At 47.3% G+C, this 19,197-nt stretch overlaps 1 protein-coding gene across 1 annotated transcript in view; it reads right to left on the bottom strand.

Annotated features, from left to right (window-relative positions):
- Positions 1-19,197, bottom strand: part of NWD1 (NACHT and WD repeat domain containing 1) — a 98,426-nt gene that overhangs the window by 55,731 nt on the left and 23,498 nt on the right. The window contains exons 4-8 of the mRNA XM_006877115.1: positions 13,502-14,777; positions 8,271-8,474; positions 7,518-7,677; positions 4,344-4,461; positions 3,062-3,220 (exon numbers count right to left, since the gene is read on the bottom strand). Of these exons, the coding sequence (XP_006877177.1) occupies positions 3,062-3,220; positions 4,344-4,461; positions 7,518-7,677; positions 8,271-8,474; positions 13,502-14,777 (1,917 nt within the window). The remainder of the gene's footprint in view (positions 1-3,061; positions 3,221-4,343; positions 4,462-7,517; positions 7,678-8,270; positions 8,475-13,501; positions 14,778-19,197) is intronic.

Raw genomic sequence — 19,197 nt, 5'->3', positions numbered from 1 at the left:
GTGGATTATTGTGCTGGACTGCAAAGTCAGTTTGAACCACAAGGTCGGCAGTTCAAGCTCACCGCTATTCCTTGGAAACCCTATACAGGGTCACTATGAGTTGCAACCGACTCGAAGGCACTTAACAACAACAAACCACTTACCACCAGTGGGGAGGCACTTTGGATAAAGGGACTGAATTGTGTTGTCCCAAATATGTATCAAAGTCCTGACCCCGAGATAGTATCCAGTTTGGAAATGGTTATGTGAGTGAGTCTGTGTCCATGTACATGGCATCCTAAATACAGTCAGTTCTGAAGGACAGCACAGACACAGAGACAATATGGACACACATGGAGGAAAAGACAGATGTCACACAGAGACTGGCAAGGAACATCAAGAAGAACACCAGAGGCAAGAATTTTCACCTTCCCCGAAAGCCAGTTCCCTGATTTCCAGCATCCTGAACTATGAGAAAATAAGCTTCTATTGGTCACACTCACCCACTTGCCGTCTGATACAGCAGTACTAAGAAGTTAAAGCAGCATCTTTTATGAAAAACCTCAATCCAAACCATGATGGAAAAGGGTCTGGGGAGAGCGTCAACTGAAGACTCCAACCCCCCACCCCCAAGACCAAATCCAGCCCATATTTTCCCTCTAAGAACTACGAATGAACATGTGCAATTGATTAGACGACAGATACACCAATTAAGAAAAAGAATTTCTGTCTGTTTGTCGGAATGGTTATTGTTTTATTATTAATATGTTTCTATTTATGTTATACCCACCACTCGGCTGTCAGTTTGTCGTACTGTGGTGGCTTGTGAGTTGCTGTGATTCTGGAAGCTATGCCACGGGTATTTTAAATACCAACAGGGTCATCCAAGGTGCACAGGTTTCAACTGACAGGTTTCAGCCAGACTAGGAAGAAGGAGAGACGGACTACTTCCGAATATTTAGTCACTGAAAACCTTATGAATAACAGTGGAACACTGTCAGCACCAGACTATTGAATACTGAAACATGATGAAGAGCACCAGACTATTGTATATAGTGCCGGATGATGAGCCCTCAGGTTGGAAGGCACTCAAAATGCAACTGGGGAAGAGCTGCCTCCTCAAAGTAGGGTTGGCCGTGATGATGCAAATGGAGTAAAGCCCTTGGGACCTTCATTTTCTGACGGGGCACAACTCAAAATGAAGAGAAACAGCTGTAAACAACCATTAATAATCAGAGCATGGAATGTACTAGGTCGAACGTAGCAGCAATTATGAGGTAGGCACAGGACCGAACAGTGTTTTGTTCTGTTGTGCACAGGGTCTCAATGATTCAGTACTGACTTGATGGTACCTAATAACAACAGTTTATGTTATATAGGTCAATATAGCTTATCAATGATTACTGTTGTATTTTGAACGTTGTCAATAAGATTGTGGTTGTTAACTAGTATCAAATTGGCCCCCACCTCATGGTGCCTTTACATACAACAGAATGAAATGTTTTCCTGCCCTTTGCTATCCCCATGATCACTGTGATCCATGGGGTTTCATTGACTGAGTTTCAGAAGCAATTCACCAGGCCTTTCTTCCTAGTCTTTCTAAGTCTGGAAGCTCAGCTGAAACCCGTCAGTATCACAGCAACACAGAAGCCTCCATAGACAGATCAGTGGTGCCTGCACATGAGGAGCATCAGCTGTGAATGAAACTTGGGTGTCCTGTCCTGCGTGGGCAGAGAGTTTGACCACTAAAACCCCACCGGCCTCTTCTGATCATTAACAGATACATATTCTATATATTATAATATATACATATTATGAAGGAGCGTAATGGTTACGAATCAGGCTGCGAACTCTGAGGTCAGCAGTTCGAAACTACCAGCTGTTCCGCGGTATGAGGCTTTCTGCTCCTGTAAAGATTTACAGCCTCGGAAACCCTATACAGAGTTGCTATGAGTCGAAACCAACTCCACAGCACATAACAACAACAATATATGTATACATATATATAAGGAGCTCTGGTAGCATAGTGGTTACGAATCAGGCTGCGAACCTTAAGGTCAGCGGTTCGAAACTACCAGCCGCTCCGCGGGAGAAAGATGAGGCTTTCTACTCCCATAAGGATTTACACCCTCGGAAACCCTGTACAGGGTCACTATGGGTCGGAACCGACTCGACGGCACTCAACAACAACAACATATATATATGTATATGTATATATATATATATATATATAATAACAAGGTTGTCTTCAGTTGTCAGTATATTTTGACGTTTTTGTTGTTAAGTACTGCTGAGTCCAACTCATAGTGACCCTGTACAGGGTTTTCAAGGAGTGGCTGGTGGGTTTGATCTGCCGACCTTGTGGTTAGTAGTCCTCTGCTTATCCTACAGTGCTACATCAAGACTACATTTTTAATTTCATCCATAAAAATTGGTCTTTTAAGTACATACCATTAAAAAAAACCCTATCAGTCATTGCACTGATTCTGACTCATGACCGCCCATGTGTCTCAGAGTAGAACTGCGCTCTACAGGGTTTTCAGTGCCTAAGTAGCTCATCAGGGCTTCTTCCAAGGTGCTGCTAGATAGACTTGAATCTCTAACCTTTCAGTGGCAGCTAAAGACACTCACCATTTCCACCAGCCAGGGATTCCAAACCCATAGCCATTGCCACTGAGTCGAATCTGACTCTTAAAGGTCCTGAAGAACAAAGCAGACTTCCCAAGGATGTAAATGTTCATGGAAGCAGATACCACGTCTTCTGCAGAGTGACTAGTGAGTTCAAATCATTGCCCTTCACTTAATCACTCTTTTTATATGCGAACCTACGTGATATTGATTTTGCTTGAAACATTTCCTGCCTGGCCATTTACATGAAAAGAAGGCTGAACCCAGGGCTAGGAACAGGCCCTGCTTTGAAGTTTTCTTCCCAAAACTTGATTCAGTGTAAGGCCAGGAGAAGCCCCATAGCTTTAGACAGGAAAGGGCGTGGATTAGTGGAAACTCAGCCTCACTCAGTAAGCAGAGTAGGCTTCTAGAAGCTCCACGGAGTCATTCTCGTGGCTCAAGCAGCAACACTCACCCAGGCCTCGGAGCTCCACAGCGGGGCAGGAGAGCTGTAGGGCCTCGCGGACCAAGCCGACCTCGGGGGAGTCCACGTGTGGGGCACACATGTCAAAGTCATCCAGGAGGGCCTCGAGGCCCCCGGACATGGCCCGGCAAGAGATCCAGCTCATGCTGCCTGTGGAGCAGAGGATAGGAGTTCGGGGCACACCTGCCAACCCCGTCATGCTGGGCTTACGTTTCCTGCAAACTGGGGGTAGGGGTCACCTCCCATTTCTCCCAGGGGTCTCTCAGCCTCAGTGTGGCAGACATATAGGGCTGGGCCAATCTCTGGGGTGGGCCATTGGTGCACTGTAGGGGGCTGAGTAGCACCTCTAATCTTCAGCCACTTGATACCAGCAGTCCCCTCTCCTCCATTTGTACGGTGATAAACTAGGATGTTTCCAGACATCAGCAAGTACATGTCAAAAGCATCCTTTAGGAGGATGACCTAGAATAGGAAGGTGGTCTTGAGGCTGGGATATCAGGAAAAGAGTCAGACCACATCCCAGAAGGAGAGGATGAAGCTGGGACAAATTGCCCCTGGTTGGAAACTGCTGATCTACATAGATACACAGATGATAGGTCCATGTAAGATAGATGGTTGACAGGTAGACAGATAGATAGATGACTATATAGATGACAGACAGGCATCTGACAGTTAGATAGGTAGATGACTGGTGTAGATGATACACAGAGAGATAGATGTTGTTGCTAAGTACTATCTAGTCGGTTCCATCTCGTAGCAACCCTGTACAGGGTTTCCAAGGACCAGCTGGTGAGTTTGAACCGCTGACTTAATGGTTTGCAGTCCAATGCTAATCCTACAGTGCCACACCAGTAGTCCATATGATAGATAAATAGGTAGAGAGATGACAGACATAGATAGGTAATAGATGATGGATAGATAGATAGATAGGAATAGATGGTTGGTAGACAGGGCCTCTTATGCTAAGACAAGGTTTCTCCACCTCAGCACTGCCAACATTTCGTTCTGGAACATTCTCTGGGGTGGAGGTCATCCTGTGCATTGTAGGATGCTGAGCAGCATCTCTAGTCTCTGCCCACAGGATACCAGCAGTACCCTCTCCCCTAGTTGTGACAAACACAAATGTCCTCAGTGGGACATCATTAATGCCCACTGAGGGCCAGCACTGTCCCAGTAAGAACTGCTGCCTTCAGAGAAACCGGGAGTTCCCTGTCCACTCTTGGCCCCCAGACTCCTTGGGCAGAGCAAGGTGGCAGGTCTGGGAGGGTCTTACCCAGCACGTCCTGCTTCAGCTCCTCAATGCGGCCCGCACGGAGCAAGTGGAAGGGCAGTTCCTTTAACTTCCGCAGGTTTGCGACCGTGTCTGAGAACCAGAGGGGTTGAGGGGCTACCTGGATGGGGTGGGAGGAGAAGGGAAGCTGGCTGGCTGCCAGGTGCTAGGATACATGCTCCTGCATTCACCCTGCAAACACGGACCAGGCCAGGCACTAAGGGATGGGGGCACGATGCCAGAGACACCCCCAAACCCAACCTAGCAAACCCATTGCTGTGGAGTTGATTCCAATTTATAGTAACCCTAAGGACAGAGCAGAACTCCCCCACAGGGACGCCAAGGCTGTAAATCTTAACAGAAGCAGACTGCCGCATCTTTCTCTTGCAGTGTGGCCAGTGGGTTCAAACTGATAACCCTTTGGGTAGTAGCCAAGTGCTTGAAAGAAACACCCCCACCATCCCTCAATGGCTGGGGCAGAGGGTGGGGCTTGGAGCAAGGGGAACTAGTTTGAGGGCAGGAATAGAAAAGCCTTCCTGAAACAAAAGCATTAGAGCTGGACCTCAGATCATAAGTAAAAGAGTCTGTTTGGTGGTAGATGTTGGAAATCCAATGAAAAGAAACAGCATAGGCCAGGGCCTGGAAGAGCAGGATAGCAGAACTTCCATTTTGGGAAGGTTGAATTATGAGGCAGGGTGGGGATCATAGTGGGGAACGAGACTAAGGAAGTTACTGAATATCAGAGTTGTTAGACTTGATATGGAGGGTACTGGGGAGCTATGAGAGGTGTTAGAGAAGTAGAGGCATGATGAGGTTTGCATGTCAAAAGCATCCCTTAGGAGGATGACCTAGAATAGGAAGGTGGTCTTGAGGCTGGGATATCAGGAAAAGAGTCAGACTGCATCCCAGAAGGAGAGGATGAAGCTGAGGCTATATAGCCTCTGGACACATGGGAGGGGGGCACTGGACAGTTTGTGAGTTATTGAAGATGAGGAAGCGCAGCCCCCATAAAGAGTCAGGCCTGGCCTTGCCTCTCGGTCTCTCAGTCTAGTGGGGGAAAAAAGAATGGCAAAATCATTTATTAAAAGAAAGACTTGGGAATCTATAAACCTGAAACTGAAACTCTCCCTTGAAGTCATCTTTAGACCAAACAACAGTTTAGCTTATTTAGTAAAGAATGTCTGCCTTGAGCATAGTGCTCTTGCACAGAACAACTTAAAGGAGCATGAGATCAAACTGATCTCAAGACAGCAACTTGAGATGTTGGATGAGAAGCTTGAGGTCTGGTGGCATAGTGGGTTATGCATTGAACTACTAACTGCAAGCTCAGCAGTTCAAATCCACCACCTGCTCCGTGGGAGAAAGATGAGGCTTTCAGCTCCCATGAAGATTTATTGTTGGTAGGTACCGTGGAGTTGGTTCCGACTCATAGTGACCCTGCATAGGGTTTCCGAGGCTGTAAATCTTTCCGGGAGCAGAACACCTCATCTTTCTCCTTCGGAACCGCTGGTAGTTTCAAACTGCTGACCTTGAGGTTGGCAGTCTGACTCGTAACCACTACGCTACCAGAGCTCCTTATGAAGATTTATAGCCTCAGAAATCCTCTACAATGTCACTGTGAGTTGGAACCAACTCAAGGGCACATAGCTACAACAGTTAGTATCTGTCTTGAGCATCATGCCTTTTTAAAGAACTCGTTATACAGGTGTGAGATTAAACTGAATGCAGAAAAGCTGGATGAGAAGTCTCATGGGCAGTGAGTGTCTGTTACTGGTGGCGAAGTGATAGTTGCACAGTTTGAAGACTGTGGTCACTGTCACTGAACTCTACATACAGAAATTGTTGTGTTGGCATATCTTTTGCTGTTTTTAGTCTCATCACAAAATAAATAAAATGAAATAAAATAAAAAATGTAAATGTGTCAGTAGATCAGAAATAAAGGTCATTTGTGTGATTAATAAAATAAATATTGATGTAAATAGAAAAGTGTTTTTTTTTAATTGTGTAAGGTCCACCTCAGAGTGAAGGCAGCACAGAGAAAAGAACATCGGATTCAGAAGGGAGGAAATCCCGGAGGTCTTCCTGAAGGAAGAGGTATTTGAACTTGAGCCTTGAGTATTTGAGAAGGAAAAAGAAGATGGCCATCCAAGCCTATGGGTCCTAGGTGCACAAGAAAAAGACTACAAGAAAGTGTGTGGAATGGGAGGAGGTGGGAGGTGAGGAGAAGGGTAGAGAGTCATGGCCCACCAAGGGGCAGAGAGAGGTTCTCCTGAATGGGGAGTTGAGGATGGTTTTTATTTTATTCTTTGATTTCTCTGTACCTTTTGCAGTAGTTGTATATGAGGAGTCCCTGCGAAGTGTAAATGTTTAACCATTCAAAACCACCCAGAGTCACCTTGGAAGAAAGTCCTGGAGATCTGCCTCTGAAAACCCTGTGGAGCAGTTCAATTCTGCACACACAGGATCACCAAGAGTCAGAAATGGCAAAGGGTTTGGTTTCTGTGTTTTACTCTTGTAACTAGAACCATTGTTTTTTAAGTATGTGATGCACTTGGGAGAATTCGAGGCTGGAAATCAGATTGTACCACTGAATTCAGAGGAAGATGCCCAATGGACAAACAGTAGTGGGGTGACTATCTGACCTCATGAGGAATCAGAATCTAGTTAATGAAAACTCAAACATGCCAAGGGTTTGGGAACATAATATGTCCTGAAGTTCCTGAGAAGTGCAAATGGCTAATGTACTAAGCCACTTATTAAAAGTTGGTGGTTCGAGTCCACCCTGAAGTTCCTTAGAAGAAAGATCTGGCAATCTACTTCCAAAGCATCAGCCACTGACAACTTTATGGAGCACAGCTCTACGCGGACACATACAAGGTTGTGATGAGTTGGAGTCAACTCAACAACAACTGTTTTTAATGTTTCCAATCGTGATTTATCCTTACTTTGGAATGTTGGGGAGGAGTTGGATCCTCCTTACCTGCTGCTCACCATCCTCCAAATTGTACTAAGGGGCTGAGGAGGGTCATGGATGGGCTGAGGGGACAGCTTTCCCTCACAGAAGGGAAGACGGAGGAGGCTGGCCACACTTATGACCTTGGCTTTTCCCAACCAGAGAGCTACAGCACGTGGGTGAGGCCTGGGCTGTTAGAGGGAGTCCTAGCCCCAGTCCCTCACCTTGCGGTCCAGGTTCAGCGGCTTCCCCAGGAGAGGCAGGGTGATGAGCTTCTTGGTGCCCTGGCTCCAGGCCCCTGAGAAGAAGTCAGCCAGGATGCTGTGCAGCTTGACTCTCTCGGGCCCAGACAGGTAGCGCTCACGGACCACCTCAGCCAGCTGTCTGTGGAGGGAGGACACAGACAGATGGACCTGGAAGAACCTGGTAAGTTCAGAGGAGGCCACCAGCCTGCCTTGAAGAGCTTTCCGAACACCCATGCACTCTAAGGCACCTTTGGGAGACTGGTAGCATCTATACTATTTGTTTTGTTTATGAATCGCTGTAAAAATACATAAAGCACTACATTTGCCAGTGCAACATTTTTTCAAGTGTACACCTGACATCAAAGTTCGTCAATTACATAAATCATATTATACAGCTACCACCCATAATTGTGGCTGGTGAGTTTGCAATGCCAAGCTTGCCGGTCAAACCAATCTTGTGGTACAGTGCTTATCCTACAGTGCCACAAGATACAGGTGGTTATTGTAGAAACTTGTGAATGGACTAAATACCACTTTAAATGGTTAATTACATGTTGAGTTTCATCTTGTGTTAGAGTTGGTGATGTGGAGATCTTGGAATGCCATGTTAAGTCCTATGGACTGGATTCCCTGGGAGAAAGGAGCTCCAGGGGTCTGGAACAGGGAAGACTTTGGTCAGTGGGTCCTCACTCCCGAGCTCCCCAGATTAGTGTCACACAGAGCTGAGCCTACCTGTAGGTGAGGGCCAGGAGTGTGGAGCCGTCCATGGGCCGCCGGGACAAGCAGGTACCCAGATCTCGCCGGAGCCTCACCCACAGCAGGGGTGGGAAGCGGAGCAGCTCCTTGCTGGGTGGTGTCCAGTCCCGGTACACAGCCTGCAGGACCTCATCATCCAAGGACAGGACATCCTTCAGCTCTGCCTCTGAGATCCCATACCTGTGGGAGGTGGGCAGCATGTTTATACACTGTCATGTGTCCTTTGTGCATGAAGAATGCAGAGGCCGAGGGAGGGAGAGACATGGCTAGCCATCTGCATCTGTAAGTAAATTTGCAGTACTTTTCAAAGAAAATCTTTGTTTGGTAGAAATGGCTGGCTCTTAGTTACTAACTATAAGGTTGGTAGTTCAAACGCACCCGCACTGCTGTGGAAGAAAGGTCTGGCAATTCATTTCCATAAAAAGTACAACCAAGAAAAAAAGAGCATTTGGGCTCCTCAGTAAGTTAGCATGTAACTACCCTGTTGCTGTTGCCTTTGAGCCAATTTTGTGTGTCCTTATGTATGTCTGAGTAGAACTGTCCCATAGATTTTCAGTGGCAGATTTTTTTTGGAAGCAGATTACCAGCTCTGTCTTCTGAGGCAATGCTGGGTAGATTTTGGCCACTAATCTTTTGACTAGCAGTCAAGCACTTAACTGTTTGCACCACCCAGGGACTCCAAGAATTACCACTGCTGTTGTTGTTGTTAAGTGCCATCGAGTCAGTTCTGACTCATAGCGACCCTCTACAGGGTTTCTGAGGAGCAGCTGGTGAGTTTGAACTGTTGACCTTGTGGTTTGCAGTTCAGTGCTGATCCTACAGTATCACACCAGGAATTCAAGAATTACCATATGGCCCAGCAATTCTGTTCCTGGGAATATACCCAAAGAACTGAAAGCAGAGACTCAGATAGAAACCTGCAAACCAATGTTCATAGCAATATTATTCACAACAGACTAAAGGTAGAAACATTCCAAGTGTCCGTCAACAAGCCAATGGAGGGAGAGATGCAGCCAGTCTCAACATTCGGCTCTCCTGGGAATTAGCATTTGGACAGCGCCCTGGTCTAGCAAACACCAATATCTGCTTACAGCTATGTTGTTCCGTGGAAGAAAGATGGGGCGTTCTGCTCCCGTAAAGATTTACAGCCTCGGAAACCCTGTGCAGGGTCACTAAGAGTCAGAACTGACTCCACAGTACTTAACAACAACAACAACATATTGTTAAGTGCTGTCAAGTCAGTTCCAACTCATAACAGATCCTGTCTGACATTGCAGTCCATCGCATTAACCAGCAGTGAAAATAGTCATTAAAAACCTTCCCAGATCTTTTCTTCTGCACACACACACCTCCTTCCCTCCGAGCTTCAGAGGAGTCTGGGGCTACATAAGGAGGGCAAATGTGACAAAAAATAAGGCAGAAGCCCCCCACCATCCCCACCCTGCCCCCAGGTGTTTCCTAGCCTGAGGGTGAGAAAGGGAGCAGAATTGGTGTCTTTGGTCTCTAGAGCTGTGGTACTAGAGATTCCACCGTGAGTGGGTTAAACACCAACATTTATTGTCTCCCAGTTCTGGAGACTCAAAGTCTCAGGGTCTCGGTCTTGTGGATTCGTTCTTTGTTTGTCGTCTCTGAGTTCCCTGGAGTGAAAATGATCCTCACATGGTGTCTGTCTTCCTCCCCACATGTGTGCATGTCTCTGTGTCTAATCCGCTCTTTTTGTAACTCAGAAATGAATCCTGGTGTGGCGCTGTGGGTTGGTTAATGCTCCAGACTGCAAAATCATTTGGATCGCAAGGTCGGCGGTTCAAGCTCACCAGCTACTCCTTGGGAACCCTATACAGTGTCGCTATGGGTAGGAATTGACTCGACGGCACTTAACAACAACAGCAACTGATGTGATGCTGTGGGTTAATGTTCTGGACTGCAAAGTTGGTTTGAACTCCACAGTTCAAGCTCACCAGCTGCTCCTATGAAACACTATACAGGATCACCACTATGGGTCAGAACAACTAGTGTAGTAGTTGTTGTTGTTAAGTGCCATTGAGTCTGTAGGGCCAAAGAGAAGAATCCATTTCATATACAAGCTTTAGCACGTCCTCTAGCTCCAAGAAAATGATATATGTGTAAATAGCCAGGCAGCTCAAGGCCGGAGGCCAGATGTTTTCCTTTGCCCTAGCCTAAGAACAAAGACCACCAGTCCTGACCAATTAAACTGTAACATCTCATAGTTTGCCAATTGTTAACCAATCCAAAGATTGTAAAGCTGAGAAACCTGAGCTGTTTGAAAACTCTATAAAAACCCTGCAGACAAAGAGTTCAGGGCTCTATCCCTATTCCGCTGCGTGGGATGAGGTGGAGTCCGGGCTCGAGCTTGAATAAACAACCCTTGTGCATGTGCATTGATGTCAGCTCCTTGGTGGTATTTGGGGACCCCGAATTCTGGGCATAACAAGTCAATGCCAACCCATAGGGTTTCCAAGGAGTAGCTGGTGAGCTTGAACTGCCGACCGATCTTGCAGTTCAAATGGCTTTACAGTTTGGTGCATTAACACACAGCACCACACCAGGTAGGACTTAATTAACATAGCAAAGAAAACTATTCCCAAACAGGATTGTATCCACTGAGGGGTTGGGACTCAAATGCATACTTTAGGTAGGGGGTTGGGGAGGGCACAATTCAATTCATAACAATGAGCAATTGAAGCTTGGATGTGGGACTAGAGTGCATATTAGACAGGAAAATATAGAATTTGCCTGAGGGTTTATGAGGAATGGAGAACAAGTACATGGAAGTCATTTCAAAGCAGGGGAGAGAGTGAGGCTGTTTATGATTCGCACTTCATGAAACCCAACTCATTTTCAATAAAGTGTTAGCATATTTGCTAAACAAGTGTTTGTAGAGTGTCATATCTGTGTTAGACATCATACTGATTCTTAGGGATAGAAAGACACCTGTCTTCTAGTGTGAGAAGTCATCTGGGACATACCAGGAACAATACACAAGAAGGTCTGGTTGCGCCAAGTGCCAGGAAGAAAATAAAACAGGTGGTATGAAGAGAGTGATGAGGTGAAGAAACCAGGAGAGGGGTTGTTCTTAGAACAGACTGACTTCTCTGTGACCGGTGCTATTTGAGCTGGGTTTTGACAGGAAGGAACCTGACAGAAGCTAACAACAGCAACACTTCTTAAAGGAGCATGAGTGGGCTCACTGGTCACCGCCATCTTGAATATTTTACAATGGACAAAGGGCAGAAATGACACAGGCTGGGGAAGAAAATTCTGGCCCCAAACCGAGAAGAGGAGAAATGACATTGGTCCAGCATATCTAATGATCTGCCAGAGTGTTCTCATACAGCCTGTACTAATAAAGGCAGAACTATTTTGCTGGGTGCCTGTACTAATTGGCCTCCATCAGACCCTCCTGGGGGATGGAGCTTGACTGCTCCCAGGTCTGATTAATGCACTTTGTGAAACTGCTCATTATTTCTGACTAACCTTCCATACCAGCATCTTCCAGCTCCCGTCAGTCACGGCTGAGGTCTATTGCATTTTACAGCCTGGTGAAGTTTGTCAACTAAGCACTGGTATTTGAACGTGTCAGGAAGGACCAGTCACTGGAGAAGGATATCATGTTTGGGAAGCTGGCGGGTCAGAGAAAAAGAGGAAGACCTCCAGAGAGATGGATTGGCCAAGTGGCAGCATCGATGGACTCAAGTGTGGCAACAATAGTGAGGTTGGCCCAGGATCAGGCAGTGTTTTGTTCTGCCATGCATAAGGTTGCTATGGGTCAGTACTGACTCAATGGCACCTAACAACAACAACAATTCTTTGAATCTGTGTTGTTGCCATCATTAGCTGTCATTGAGTGAGTCAGCCCTAACTCATGGCACTGCTCTGCCATTCCCATGATCGGTTGCGGGGAGGACTGTTGTGATCCATTGGCTGATTGTTGGAAGCCCATGGCCAAGATTTTCTTCTGAGTCCATCTTAGTTTGGAAGCTTGGCTGAGACCTGCTCAGTATCACAGCAAAATGCAAGCCTCCACTGACAGATGGGTGTGTTTGTGTTTGCTGGTTCCCATAACACGAGCCTGAAGTTTATAACTTCATGTCTACAGAGAAGTTTGCTTTAAAAGGGTGTTCTGAGATCTCTGTACACACTGTTTATAATGAACCAGTGGCCAAGTCAATTCCCACTATGGCGATCCCCTGTGTACAAAACAGAGATGTGAGCCATCGATTGCCAGGTCTTTCTTTCAAGGAACCTCTGGGTGTACTTGAACTGTTACCCTTTCAGTTACTTCGTTGTTGTTGTTGTTGTTGTTAAGTGCTGTCGAGTCAATTCCACCCCATAGTGACCCTGTATAGAGTTTCCAAGGAGCAGCTGGTGAGCTTGAACCACTGATTTACAGTTCAAATGACTTTGCAGTCTGACCATTAACCCACACCGCCACAACAGGCCTCCCTTTCAGTTACTTTGTTGTTGTTGTTAAGTGCCTTTGAGTCAATTCCGACCCATAGCGACCCTGTATATGGTTTCCGAGGCTATAAATCTTTATGGGAGCAGAAAGCCTCATCTTTCTCCTGCGGAACAACTGGTAGTTTCAAGCTGCAGACCTTGAGGGAGCCCCAAATCCTGTGACTTGTGTCCTTATAAGAGGAAAAGGACAGACACGGAGGCACAGGACGAAGACAGCCATGTGTAATAGAGACAGAGATTTCAGCGATGAGTCTGCAAACCAAGAAACGCCAAGGATTGCTGGGCCTACCCGAAGCTGAAAGAGGCCAGGAAAGGTTCTTCTCAGAACCCCAAGAGAAAGCCTGGTTCTATCTTGATTGTGAACTTCTACCCTGTAGAATTGTGAGAAACTAAATTTCTGTCACTTTAAGTGACCCCAAACTAATTGGAGTCGAATCAACTCTGACTCATGGCAACTTCATGTGTGTCAGAGTAGAGCTGTGCTCCACGGGGCTTTCAGTGGCTGCTTTTTTGGAAGTGGATTGCCAGGTCTTTCTTCTGAAGTGCTTCTGGGTGGACTTGAACCTCCAACCTTTTGGTTAGTAGCAGAGTGCTTAACTGGTTGCATCACCGGGGGGGGACTCCATTTAAATCTCCAGATTACAGAGTTTCATCATGGTAACCATGGGAAACGCATATGTGAATTAGATCTCGATTATGATTTTTTTAAAGAAAAATCAGAAACTCACCGGGAAGCCACAATGTAGCCCAGCACGTGGGCCACCAGGAGCTGGCCGTGAGTCTGCTCCAGACGGGCACATAGCTGGTGTGTGGCCTCCTGGGCAGTGGAGACCAGAGGGGTGGGCACGGAGAAGGAGGCCCACTTCCTGGCCTCCTCGAAGGCAAGCCTCAGCCGGCCTGGGTGTCCACACTCAGGGAGACTGGCCCACAGCAGGTCCCGCTGGGCCTGGCTCAGTGTTCTCCGTGCAGCCGCCAGCAGAAGCTCAATCATCTCCTGCCCTTGGTTGGCAGAGAGGGGCTTCACCTCCCAGTAGACCCCAGGGTCCGGGAGCACCTGCCGCACTGTGTCCAGCACCCCCTGCTGCTGCCCGGAGCATGCTGAGAGGATGAGGTGGACCCTGGGGGGGCACTGCAGGGGCAGCCAGGGGACTCTGCGGGCAGGGTGAACAGTGTCCAGGTCATCTAGGGAGTCCAGGAGGATGACGAGAGCCTCAAAATTTCTGCGGGACACAGTATGCAGGAGGCTGTGGAAGAACTGGACCACTCTGGTCTGGGCCTCCAGGACCTGGGCAGGTGGCAGGGGCAGCCCAAAGGCCAGGCACACCTGAAAGCAGACACTCCGGAGCAGACCGCGGGCGTCGGAGCTCACCTGTGAGGTCCCCAGAAGGCGCAGGACAGTTACTGTCTTGTGGCCCAGAAGCCCAGGCACTTGCTCGGCCAGTCTGCACATCAGCGCTGTCTTCCCGATGCCCGGGGGTCCGTAGAGCACCAGGGGACTGTGAGCAGTGCTGTGGCTCTGCCGAAGCTGCTGCCCGAGCTGGGCCAGGAGCTCCTTGCGGCCACAGAAGATGCGCGTGGCCTCCGCGCTCTGGCTCAGGTGGTGGCGGATGTCCTGGTACAGCCAGGCCAGGTCCTGTGTAACTGTCTCCAGCTCTCGGAGACGCTCCAGGATCTGGTGGTTGGCCCTGGCCACAAACTGTTCCCCCAACTCCTTCAGGTACCTGGCGTGAGCCTTGTTCTTGGGGTTCACCAGGTCACGGCTCCACTGCAGGTGGTGGGTCTTGAGGGCGCTGGGGTGCTCTTCAGCAATGCGGCCCTTGAGGCTGCTGAGAAGGTTCTGGGCGTCTGTGTCCAGGCAGCCGTCCGGAAGCCGGTCCACTAGCCGCAGGGCACAATCGTCCAGGATGTGTTTGTTGAGGTCCTGGATCTCACGCAGGAAGATGGTGGCACCCTGGTCCCCGTTCTCCGAACTCAGCAGGCCTTGCTCCATCTCCCACTCAATGACTGTAAAAGGGAGAGGGAGGGGAACATGGAGAGGTGCTCAATGCCCTTGTTGTTGTTAAGTGCTGTTGAGTCGGTTCTGACTCTGCTTAGGGTTTCCAAAGAGTGGCTGGTGGGTTTGAACCGCCAACCTTGTAGTCAGCAGTCCACCTTATCCTACAGCGCCACACCAGGACCCCACTCAATGCCTTTGTTGTTGTTGTTATGTGCCATCGAGTCGGTTCCGACCCATAGCGACCCTGTATAGGGTTTCCGAGGGTATAAATCTTTACGGGAGTAGAAATCCTCATCTTTCTCCCGCGGAGCACCTGATAGTTTCGAACCGCTGACCTTAAGGTTCGCAGCCCGATTCGTAACCACTACGCTACCAGAGCTCCTTCAGTTGTTAAAAAAAAACAGCAGTTGCTGGCAAATTGACTCTGAAGCACTGTGACCCTAGTGTGCCTATAGAGTTTTCAATGACTGATTTTTCAATAGTAAATGAACAGGCCTTTATGCCCAGGTACCTATGGGTGGATTTGAACCACCAACTTTTCATTTAGCAGCCAAGCATGTCTACTACTTTCCCTACTCCTTTAGTAATTAGGGAAGCATGGGGGCTCTGTAAGATAATCACTGGACTGCGAACCACAAGGTCGGCAGTTCAAGCCCACCAGTAGCTCTGCAACCGATGAGGTTTTCTGTTCTGGCACAGATGTACAGCCTCAGAAACCCTACACAGGGTCACTATGAGTCGGAACTGACTCGACGGCTCTTAACAGCAATATTAATAATTAGCTCCTGGCCTCGGGTTGATTCCAGTTCATAGTAACCTTGTAGGACAGAGGAGAACTGTCCCAAGGAGTTTTCAAGGCTGTAAATCGCTAGGAAGCACAAGGCGTATCTTTCCTCTTTGGAACAGCTGGTAGATTCGAACTATCAACCTTTGGTTAGCAGCTGATCGCTTAACCACTGTACCACTAAGGCTCCTCACTAGTAATTAACAAGCACAGCACACCTACTGCCATCGAGTCATTCTGACAGAGTTACTGCTCCACAGGGTCTCTGAGGTTGTCATCTTCACACAAACAGACTCATCGTTTTCCTGAGGAGGGGCTGGTGGGTTCAAATTGCTGACCTTATAGCAGCCTGATGCTTAATTCACTGTACCACTAGCCCTCCTTAATTAGTAATTGTTAAGTGCCATGGAGTTGGTTCCGACCCATAGCAACCCTGTATAGGGTTTCTGAGGAGCAGCAGTGAGCTTGAACTGCCGACCTTTGGGTCAAACTAACTTGCGGTCCAGCACATTAACTCACAGCGCCACATGGAGATGCAAATCAAAACCACAAGGAGACACCACTTCACACCCACTAGGAGGGCTATGATTCGAAAAATGGAAACAGCTGTTGGCAAGGATGTGGAGAAACTGGAACTCCTGCATCGCTGTGGACAAGTGAAAAGGACCAGCCACTGTGGAAAAGTCAGGTGGTTCCTCAAAAAGTGCAACATAGAACTATTGTTGTTGTTGCTAAATGTCGTCGAGTCGGTTCTGACACATAGAGACCCTGTATAGGGTTTTCAAGGAGCAGCTGATGGGTTTGAACTGCCAACCTTGAGGTTCAAACTGGCCTTGTAGTGCACTGTATTACCCTGCAGCGCCAGACATAAGTACCCAATTGCACTCTTAGCATGTACCCACGAGACTTGAAGGCAGGAACTCAAGCAGATACAATTACACCGAGGTTCACTGCAGGGGTATTCACAATAGCCCAAAGTTGGAAACAGCCCAGTGCCCATCAGCATATGAATTCATCAACAGAATGTGGTCCATCTAGATGATGGAATAGTGTTGCTGTTGTGTGCTGTCGAGTTGGTTCCTACTCATTATGACCCTGTCTAGGGTTTCCTGGTGTGGTGCTGCAGGATAATGTACTGGACCGCAATGGCAGTGGTTCAAACCCACCAGCTGCTCCTTTGTTGTTGTTGTTGTTGTTAAGTGCCGTCGAGTCGATTCCGACCCATAGCGACCCTGTACAGGGTTTCCGAGGGTGTAAATCTTTATGGGAGTAGAAAGCCTTGTCTTTCTCCCGCGGAGTGGCTGGTAGTTTTGAACCGCTGACCTTAAGGTTCGCAGCCTGATTCGTAACCACTACGCTACCAGAGCTCCTTGGACACACTATATAAGGTTGCTATGAGTCAGAACTGACTCAATGGCACTCAACAATAACATAGGGTTTCCAAGAGCAACTGGCGGTCTTGAACTATCAGTAGTCTGGTGCTTTTCCCACAGTGCCACACCATGGCTCAATGAAATATCATTGTTAAGTGCCTTGGAGTTGGTTTTGACTCATAGTGGCCCTGTATAGGATTTTCGAGGAGCAGCTGATGGGTTTGAATCACCAACCTTGCAGTGAGCAGTCCAGTGCTTTATCCTACAGCACACACCAAGACTCTTGATGAAATATTGGTGGTGGTAGTATGCAGTGGAGTCGGTTCTGACTCCACACAACCCTGCCTAGGGTTTCCAAGGCTGTAAATCTTTACAGGAGCAGAAAGCCTCATCTTTCTCCCATGGAATGGCTGGTAGTGTTGAACTGCTGATTTTGAGGTTAGCAGTCCAACTTGTAACCATTACGCTACCAGAGCTCAGCTATAAAAAGGAGTGAAGTTCTGATACATGATACAACATGGATGAACCTTGAAAACATTATGCTGAGTGACAGAGGTCAGTCATAAAAGGATAGCTATTGTGGGAGGCAGGGGAGGGGGGGCTACAAAGGCAAGAAGTGACTGGCTTACAAGCTTTCAAGAGGGAACCTAGATCCAGAGGGCATGGAGGAAGGTAGAATCTCCAGTGAGTAGTATTCAATCTGCCTAGGTGGGGCTGATGCAATGAAATGCAGATGGGTCTCTTGTGATACAATAGTGAATCATTGCTATCAGGACTGATTGTGAGGGTTGGAAATGTAAAAGTAGATGTTTTATAGCAAGGAGGGGAGTGATTAACTTTTCAGTCTAGGAGCAGAGGTCCCTAGGACCATCAAGGGAGAAGAGCAGAGAGCAGGACCCTACCCAGAGAAGCAGTGATGCCTGAAATGGAGGCAGAAATGATGATGTGGAACGATGGAGCAGCTGGAGACTATAGATCCAGAGAGGGAGAGCGACTGTGTGCTGAAGACCTGGGGGGTACGGGGGAAGGATTGCAGGGTATACCTTTTGGTTGGTTGATGATGCATGGAGGGGATTGTAACCATGGCAATGAGACAATATACGATAGAATGAATGTAAAATGAATGTTCTCCCATGTAAACTATCACATAATTCACAATAAAACATTTAAGAAGAAAAAAAAAAGGATAAATATTGTCTGATACCATTTACATGAAATACATAGAGTCAAAAAAAAATTCAAGTCCCTGGGTGGTACAAAGGGTTAAAAGGTTGGATCACTACCCTGAGGCACCTCAGAAGAAATGCCTGGAGATCTACTTCTGAAAAATCACCACTGAAAACCCCACAGAGCACAGTTTTACTCTGATACAGTGGGAAGAAGATTAATGGTTACCTGGGAGACCCTGAAATGGAGAGTGATTATTTCATGAGTACAGAGTCTCCTTATAGGGTGCTAAGAATATTCTGGAACTAGATAGTTGCACCACCACTCGCCTGTCAGTTTGTTGTACTGTGGCGGCTTGTGAGTTGCTGTGATTCTGAAAGTTATGACACCGGTATTTTAAACACCAGCAGGGTCACTCATGGTGGACAGGTTTCAGATGAGCTTCCAACGAAGACAGACTAGGAAGAAGGAGACACAAACTACTTCCGAATATTTAGTCACTGAAAACCTTACGAATAACAGAGAAACACTGTCAGATATAGTGCCAGAAAATGAGCCCCTCAGGTTGGAAGGCACTCAAAATACAACTGGGGAAGAGCTGCCTCCTCAAAGTAGAGTTGACCATGATGACGCGAATGCAGTAATGCCCATGGAAGAAAAGCCCACAGGACATTCATTTGCTGATGGGACACAACTAAAAACGAAGAGAAACAGCTGGAAACACCCATTGAAAATCAGAACATGGAATGTACGAAGTATGAATCTGGAAAAATTGGAAGTTGTCGAAAATGAAATGGAACGCATAAACATTGATGTCTTAGGCATTAGTGAGCAGAAATGGACTGGTATTAGCCATTTTGAATCTGATGACCACATGGTTTACTATGCCAGAAATGACAAATTGAAGAGGAATGGTGTTGCACTCATTCTCAACAAGAACATATCCAGATCAGTCATGAGGTACAACGCTGTCTGTGATAGGATAATATCCATGCGCCTAGAGGGAAGCCCAGTTAATACCACTATTATTCAAATTTACGCACCAACCACTAAAGCCAGTGAGGATGAAATAGAAGAATTCTACCAACTTCTTCAATCTGAAAT

Source organism: Chrysochloris asiatica, unplaced genomic scaffold (assembly GCF_000296735.1).
Source record: "Chrysochloris asiatica unplaced genomic scaffold, ChrAsi1.0 scaffold00442, whole genome shotgun sequence".
Lineage (NCBI taxonomy): Eukaryota > Metazoa > Chordata > Mammalia > Afrosoricida > Chrysochloridae > Chrysochloris > Chrysochloris asiatica.
Note: the sequence above shows the minus strand (reverse complement) of the source record. Positions and strands in the feature narration are given on the sequence as shown.